Raw genomic sequence first — 8,316 nt, 5'->3', positions numbered from 1 at the left:
GCCTCTCCTGTGGATGGGGTTAACCTCTCCCATACTTGTGTTGCGCAGATGCATACCTGTTCAAAATAACTGGTTGGAAACTTAGCTTCTGCCTGCTGAATTCCAGTTTCAAACTCTCCTGCTCCAAACAATGCATTAAAATTCCATTCTAGCTGTTTGTGACTATTTTTCTGGGATTGTTTTGAGCATTCATCACAAAAGCATGCCTCCCATTGCAGGTAGACGGGGTCTGGGAGCGCAACAAGAGCTAAGTCCCTCCAATCTTGGGGGGTATTAAGGTGCTGGAAAAAGCCTCGTAAAATGGACTTGGTCCATGGGTATGAATCCCGTCCTCCTTCACTGCCTGCCTGAGTTCTCTGAGTTCTTAGGAGGAGTATGGATGCCACACCTGAGGGTTTTGTTTATTGGGGGCCACATTTACCGGGAAGGTGTGGATTTGGTTTGATGATGAGGTATCAGCGGGGGAAGGAGTCACGGAAGTGGAAGCTGCTGGGGAAGTGGCTGCCGGAGAAACTGAACAGGTGTCTGCTGGAAGAGAACTCTTGGGGCAAACTGCAGAGGAATTAGGGTGGCTAAGCGCCGAGAACATCTCTTTTAACTTTTGTATCTCAGCCTCAAGGTCTCTTAATGATGAGGTATCAGCGGGGGGGAGGAGTCACGGAAGTGGAAGCCGCTGGGGAAGTGGCTGCCGGAGAAACCAAACACGTGTCTGCAGAAGCAGAGGTCTCAGGGCAAACTGCAGAAGGCTTAGGGTGTTTAAGCGCCGAGAACATATCTTTTAACTCTTGCATCTCAGCCTCAAGGTCTCTCAACCTTTTGGCAGGGCACCTTATACATATCCTGAAAGCTGCAAACATAGCCAAGAGAACCCACGGTGCAGCTCCAATTAAAGCATCTCCAAGATAGAGAGCCTGTCTCATGAGAAAAGAATAGAATGTCTGGGATGCCTCCTCGTAAAGCGGGAAATATCCCATGGTGGGGGGAAACATGGGGCTGCAGAGTCAGGCGGCTGCCACTTACCTGTGCCTGGGCGGCTTTTCTGGACCTCAGGCCGGGCCACCCTGCAGGGCATGAGTGCGGGACACGTTGGACGCCAGGTGTCACTTGCGGCGATGGGACACAGAAAAAGAAGGTTTGGAGCAGAAAGGGAACACAATCCTTTATTTGTGCTGGCACCTCAGAGTTGGGTGAGAGAGAAGCAGCTTGGACCACGTGGAAGTAGCAAAAAATGGCCACCTTGCGCAGCAACCTTCCCTGCATCTAATCACCAAAGTGAAAGGCGGGCAAGAGTGTGAGGTGTGAAAGAAGAAGGGCTTTTATGGGAATAGCTCTCGAGAGAATGGGAAGGGGGAGGAGTAACCACAGCACTCCAGGGTAGGATAATAACTCTCGTGAGAATGGGAAGGGGAAGGAGTAACCAAAGCACTCCAACTATCATGGGGAATTGGCAATGCCCTGAGGGCACAACATGGCAGATGTGACTGCATCTGCACAATTTCCCAGCAATATATGGCTTCCCCTCTCCAGCCCAGTAAAGAGAGTGAAGTTCCCTAGTCAAATTAGTTAAGCTTCGTGACCAAATTCTGGTCTTAGAGCATTGTGCTTCACTGTTGCTGAGTGAAATTTGGGAGGAGGAGAAGAGGAGTGCATCAAGGAGAAGCTTCCTGTGCGCTGTGTGGACATGGGCAGGTCCTGGCTCCCAAGTCTTGGCCTTTAGATAGAATAGTAAACTGGGAGGTATATTATCAAGACTGATGAAGAATTAAATGGGCAGCCCATGGCTTGTGTAGGCCGGACAGAGTTGAATCGAAGCTTCTTTTGCACTGTCAGCCTAGGGGAGCAGTCAGCAACCCTACAGAGAGAGCCTCATACCAGCAGTGGAGCAGGCTCAGGCACTCTGATCCATGCATGCTACTTCTGGGGTGTGGTTTCAGCTTTTTAAAAAGTCAACAACAACAATCCTATTTGTGGCAGAAAAGGCCTAAAGTCAGAAAGAATTAAAACATTTATTGGGCATAAATATATTACATATACACTACAGATATAGTTAGGAATTACATATAGCATAGTATTTGCAAAATCTATACATTAAAATTGATATGGCAGTTTTAATACAATGTATATGAAATAGTCTAAAATTTACAATACAGGAAAACATATGATTATTTTTTTCCCTCTCCTAAAGTTGAAAAGCTTGGAATGTATGTCCAGCAGTGAGGTAAAAAACATTTTGTCTTTCAATTTAAAGAATTGTGCAAGGATAACATTTAAACACATTCAATTAGGGCACTTTTCAATTTGGACAGGACTACAGAATTACTGGAGCCAACAGACATGGCTAGAAAATGCCAACCATTTCATTCAAGTTGATAAGTACAAGGCAGATCATAGAAAAACAAAATCCCTTTAAAAAGTTTTCTTTTTGAACAATTTCTTTCAGGACCAAGGGCAGTTTTGCTGACATGACTAGAATTTCTTGTGCCAGGGATGAGTCTGACATAGAGGATCAGAAAGCCTCTCACGCACCCCTGCATGATGCAAAAGGGCAAAGAAATAGAATTGTAAAAACACTTTATTTTATTGTTCACATGTAATGGCAATATATATATATGTGTGTATATATATTTATATGTCAATGTCACATGTACATATGTGTGATAGAAAACAGTGCCAGACATAGTAATCTTTTGACTGAAGGGGTTACAATGAGTACAGTGCATACCAAATAGTGGAGAGCAACAGAATAAAGTGCGAGTGTTTCACACACTTCAACTTTCTGGTGGTTGAATAGAGGTTACGTACATCTCAAAATGATCAGATAGATTCATACAATTTTAGCCTATAGTATTCTTTCACTTAAAAAATCTCAACCAAATTCGGGGATATTTATCTATTTCTAAATAGCAGCAGTTCTGAAGCCTTTCCAGAAAAGTGACTCTGACTCAACACCTCATCTCCCTCAGTTCCTCCGCAAACAGGGTCCTTACACCCAAGATGAACCTTCACTGTTTTTTTTTTTTTTTTTTAATGCCTTTTCTCTCCAAGCCACCTGCATGCAGTTGTTGCAGAAAAGGCAGATGAAACTGTATAATGGGTCACCAAACACATTTCAATAGCAAGATGAGTTTCTGGAAGGCCAGAACTTTGGCAAAAAATAGATTTAGCTTGATGTCATCAGTTTTCAAGGCTAATTCAACTAATTACTATAGACAATAATAAAATACAGAACTCTATACGTACTTACTAGTACTTATAGGCACAATATAGGCACACTGAATTAATTCACTGATCTTAGCACTTTCAAGAGATGATTACTATTTTCTTATTTTTGGGGGGTTACATGTAAACGTTTCAATCACTGATGATGGATTTTTTTTTTTGGCATTTAATGCACTAGATGCTCTTATCTTTAAAAATATAAGAAAATGTCAAAAGATTGATAATAACTACAGATATTGCCAAGGAACAAACTGATCTAAAATTACAAAAGTATAAAACACATGAAAAAAATAACATGCTACAAAGGAAAATTAGTACATAAGTACATTTAAATTTTTTTTTACAATAAATAAAAATTGCACTGTAATTGGCATTTAAAGTACTGAATGCAGAATATAGTATAAATAAACCAAAAACAAATAATGTTGGTTTCCCCATGACTTTGGTATGGGAATATTATAAGCTAGCATGGGATATTGAATCTTAGACAACAAAGACCAAGCACAAAATAGCTATGATCAAGAAAACCCAAGTAGCAAAAATATACAAAAACAAAAGCGGGGGTATAGATGGGGGAAGGAGAGGGATTACACTGTGTCTGTTGCACCCTTCTGGAATATATTTGCACCTCCAACTCTTAAATGTCCCTGAGGTACTCGAACATTATGGACTTCATATAAATAATCCAATGACTTTGGGTGAAACTGATTATCTCATGACTCAAAATAAACAGGCAAGAGTACACTTTGCATCCGATAGCACCTGTTGAGCAAGGATCTCAAAGCACTTACAAACATTAGAGTCCCCATTGTATTGTCCTGTATTTTTAATGCATGGGAAAACCGAGGCACAGAGAGGTAAAGTGACATGGTCAGGTGACGCAGCTAGTAAGTGACAGACTTGGGGAGAGGTTCTAGGTTCCTTGACCCCCCCCCCCCCTTACATCTATGCTTCCCGCCAAATGCCATTTCCTCTCCACACATGGCCAGCTCAGCCCCACAGTTACAGGAACTGCTATGTTAGATGACTCCTTTGGGCTCCTACCAATTTTCACCTGCTGTTAAGATTGGTATTGTGTGCAGTGAATTAAGGTATTGAAATTAGTCACTTCACAGACACCTCAACAAACAGCCTACATAAAGTAAACCTTTCACGAAGAAAAAAATGAGCTAATGTGTAAGAAGATTGCTCACAATTAGTGTAAATCATGGACAATGGGGCAGAGGCACTAAACTGTCACCAGTTCTTGTCATATAATTCTGGTCAAACATAACAGGATATAATAACTCTAGTGATTAGAAGTAGTTATATACAAAGACAGACAGACACACACGTTAAAGCAGCTTTTCAAAGAGCTGAACAGGGAAATAACTAACTATTGCACAATGCCCTCTTTAAAGTTACTGCTATGAATCGCTGTGGTGGGATCTACAATGCTCTATTACTTACAGGTGCACTTTGCTTTACTTGATTTCTTAAGAGACAGGCAGCTCATAGTGTTAAAAATCAGGAGGAATACAGATCATTAAAAGTTTCGATTAAAGTACACATACGGATTTAAATGAGCAAAACACAGATAGCTGAGTGACAAGAGTTGCTGTTTAGGGCAGTCTAAGCTGAGTGGACACATCTTCTGTCTGTAGTTGCTGTGATGGCTGTTATGTGGCAACACTCTGACAATACTGAAATCCTAGCCCTGTCATTACACATGCTTGGCCCATGTTCACAGAGACAGACAATCAAGACAGCAGAAGTGACCAGTGAATAGACAAAAAAAAAAAAAAAAAAAAAAAAGCCAAAGGTCTGCAAAAGACATCAGTGAAAACAGGTTACAGGCAAATCTGAAAAGCAGAAAGAAAACATAGAAAGCTAGCATTTGGTATCTGACTTGCTTTTCTTCTTCTTTTTTTTAATCCAGTTTAATCTCTTCCTAGTTTTGCATTTCAAAAAGGTGCACCAAAACACTGATCTTTTTTTTCCTAGCTATATCTGTAAAACAAGAGAAATATATAAATCAAAGGACAGAAGGGCTTCAAAAGAGAGGAGGGGGTATCTGAGTAAATGTGTGTATTAAAATGTGTGGCATTAATTCACCGCATACCTCTAGTCTTGCTGGGCTGGTTTACTTCATTAAGAAGTACTGTAGTATAAAGGCAAATAATATGGACAAGGTTGCAAAGCCAACTACAATAAGGGCTGCAAACTGTTCGTCAGTAGGCATCATGCTCTTCAATTTCGGGTCCTCTAAGCTCCCCGTGTCCCCGGCGAGCATGACGTCACTCCGCTGTAACACAAAAGCCGCTGAGGGGCTGAAGGCTCCACTGAGCTCCTGAGAGGTGTCCAGGCAGCGCCGACACGCACACACGCGGAACCGGTAGTCAATGTTGGACTGGAGGCCTGAGATCTGGAATGTGGCTTCTTCTCCCTTATAGACCTTCAAAAGAGAAGGGACAGTCCCTGTCAGTGACGGCACCACTATAGCACTGTGGCTTACAAAGGACCAGCAGATGACATTGAGGACCTGGCTTGGGGTATACTAACTGCCCAGCAACAATTAGAGTGATGATTGACACATGGATGCATTTCAGCCCTCAGCAGGTGCTCAAAACCCACTCTACAGAGAAACAGATGAGGGGCTGGGGAGACAGTTTTACGAAAGACTTCCCTAGCTAAGGCTCTGAGGTTCCAGGTTCAATCCTAAGAATCACCATAATAAACCAGAGCTAAGCAGTGCTCTGGTCTTTCTCTCTGTATCTCTCTTTACTATTTAAAAAAACTTCTTGTATCATTACACTTTTCTCATCTGCATTGCTGACAGTGAGAAATTTTTGTAAAAAAAAAAAAATCACTGCTATCTAAACAGGTAGAAAGATACCAACCATTTGCTTAACATTTGCATTTATATATTAAATTGTTGGCTGTCCCTTGAACAAAGCCAAGATCCATCATTTGGATAGACACACAATTTTCATTCTTTTCTAGAATGCCCTAAAACTAGTGCTGCTTAAAAGAAAAAAAATAATCTTTTAAATTTCCTGGTGGGAAAGAAAAAAAAGCTTGTGCTTTCGATGACCAAAAAAGCAGAACAGTATAGAACTGCATTCTAATGTGAATGAGGAACGTCATAGTTGAGGACAATAAATTGCTTTATTATTAAAAACCAGGTGCTGGCCCAGGAGGTGATGCAGCGGGGAGAGCACTGGACTCTTCAAGCATGAGGTCCTAAGTTCCACCCCTGGCATCACATGTGTCAGAGTGATGCTCTGGTTCTTCCCTCTCATTAATAAATACATCTTAAAACAAAACAAACAAACAAACAACAACAACAACAAAAACAACTAGGAGCTCACCCCATACCCTGGCTGCCATATGGAAGAGAGCTAGAACCTAGGAAAGGTTTAAAATCAGTGTTTGTAGAGAGCCACCAAAAAAAAAAGTCTTAGTCCTTGCCATATGCTTGGGGAGCTGGTCATCTTCCAGTGTGGTCCACTTTGTGACCTAAGTTGGAGAATCACTGCAGTTTACTCTTACCATGGTTACAAGTATAAACAACCCTGCTTCTTTGCAACTGCATCTCCCACACATGCAAGAAGCAATTCACTTACTGCCTAACCATGTTTCAGTCTCAAAATCAAGGTGAGTGCTAGCTAGTCAGCCATCACTGCATCCAGTCTGATCAGTGCAGTGAGGCCCAAGCTTGGCAGCGATAGGCTCTCCTTTGCTCTCGCTTCACCTTGATGAATCCAAAGTCTTATCTCTGAGCTGGAATTATTCTAACCATTACTCTGCGGACATACTATAAGTAGCTTTCACTCTCTATCTCGCTGGTCCAGGACAAATGAATGAAATGCTGAAAAACATCATGTTTAAATTAATGTTTACTGAATAGGAAGAGGTGGAAAATTCAGTACAAACAGTCCTCGACTCAACTGTGGCTTTTCATGGTCCACATTCTGCCTTAATCATTTCTCAGAAACTACGGGAGCACATGGTTCTGTGATGAAGGCTAATCCGGACCCATCAATACTGCCCTGTCACAGGGCTGTTTTTTTTTTTTTTCCAATCTGTTTTCAACAAAAAAACTCTTATTTACAACTGCGTGCAATAAGAAATAAAACTGAGTACATGTGACCATGACCGTTATGTTAGTATTTATTATTATTCTAGATTAGATTATTACTGAGTAATGTTAGTATTCCTGTGCCTATGGGTCTAAATATTTAACATTACACAAACAAGATTCAAACCAGCCACGCTGCCAATAAAATTCAAATTACTGAACAGATTTACCTACATCTTGGCAATGTCTGACATATGTAGAGATTGAGCAAACAACACTGGCTTTTGTTTGTCTTCCCAGTATGAAGCAACAACCACTATGCTTTAAGAAGCATTTCCAAGAATAGGGACAAAACATGTTATGTAGAATGAGAGGCTATTCACAGAACAGAAGATCTTCACATGCCATACATCAGACAAGAGACTAATAAACAAAATATACAAAGAGCTCAACAAACTTAGCAACAAAAAAGCAAATGACCCCATCCAAAAATGGGCAGAGGATATGAACAGAACATTCACTACAGAAGTCATCCAAAAGGCAAACAAACACATGACAAATTGCTACAGGTCACTGATTGTCAGAAAATGCAAATAAAGACAACATTGAGATACCACCTCACCCCTGTGAGAATGGCATACATCAAAAAGGACAGCAGCAACAAATGGTGGAAAGGCTGTGGGGACAGAGGAATCCTTCTGCACTGCTGGTGGGAATGTAAATTGGCCCAATCTCTGTGGAGAGCAGTCTGGAGAACTCTCACAAGGCTAGACATGGACCTTCCATATGACCCAGACATTCTTCTCTTGGGGATATACCACAAGGATCCATAACACCGAACCAAAAAGATATTTGTACACCTATGTTCATAGCAGCACAATTCGCAATAGCTAAAACCTGGAAGCAAACCAGGCGCCCAACAACAGAGGAGGTGGCTGAGAAAGCTGTGGTATATATACACAATGGAATACTACGCAGCTATTAAGAACAATGAACCCACCTTCTCTGACCCATCTTGGACGGAGCTAGACGGTATT

General features: G+C 41.4%; 1 protein-coding gene across 3 annotated transcripts in view; it reads right to left on the bottom strand.

Annotated features, from left to right (window-relative positions):
* Positions 1 to 1,987: 1,987 nt before the first annotated feature.
* FNDC3B (fibronectin type III domain containing 3B) overlaps positions 1,988 to 8,316 on the bottom strand; it is a 296,399-nt gene continuing 290,070 nt past the window's right edge. For all 3 annotated transcript variants that reach the window (XM_060171958.1, XM_007517927.3, XM_060171959.1), the window contains exon 26: positions 1,988 to 5,653. In XM_060171958.1, the coding sequence (XP_060027941.1) occupies positions 5,342 to 5,653 (312 nt within the window). In that variant the 3' untranslated portion in view covers positions 1,988 to 5,341. The remainder of the gene's footprint in view (positions 5,654 to 8,316) is intronic.

This window comes from Erinaceus europaeus, chromosome 14, assembly GCF_950295315.1.
Source record: "Erinaceus europaeus chromosome 14, mEriEur2.1, whole genome shotgun sequence".
NCBI lineage: Eukaryota > Metazoa > Chordata > Mammalia > Eulipotyphla > Erinaceidae > Erinaceus > Erinaceus europaeus.
This window is presented reverse-complemented; position numbering and strand designations above follow the sequence as displayed.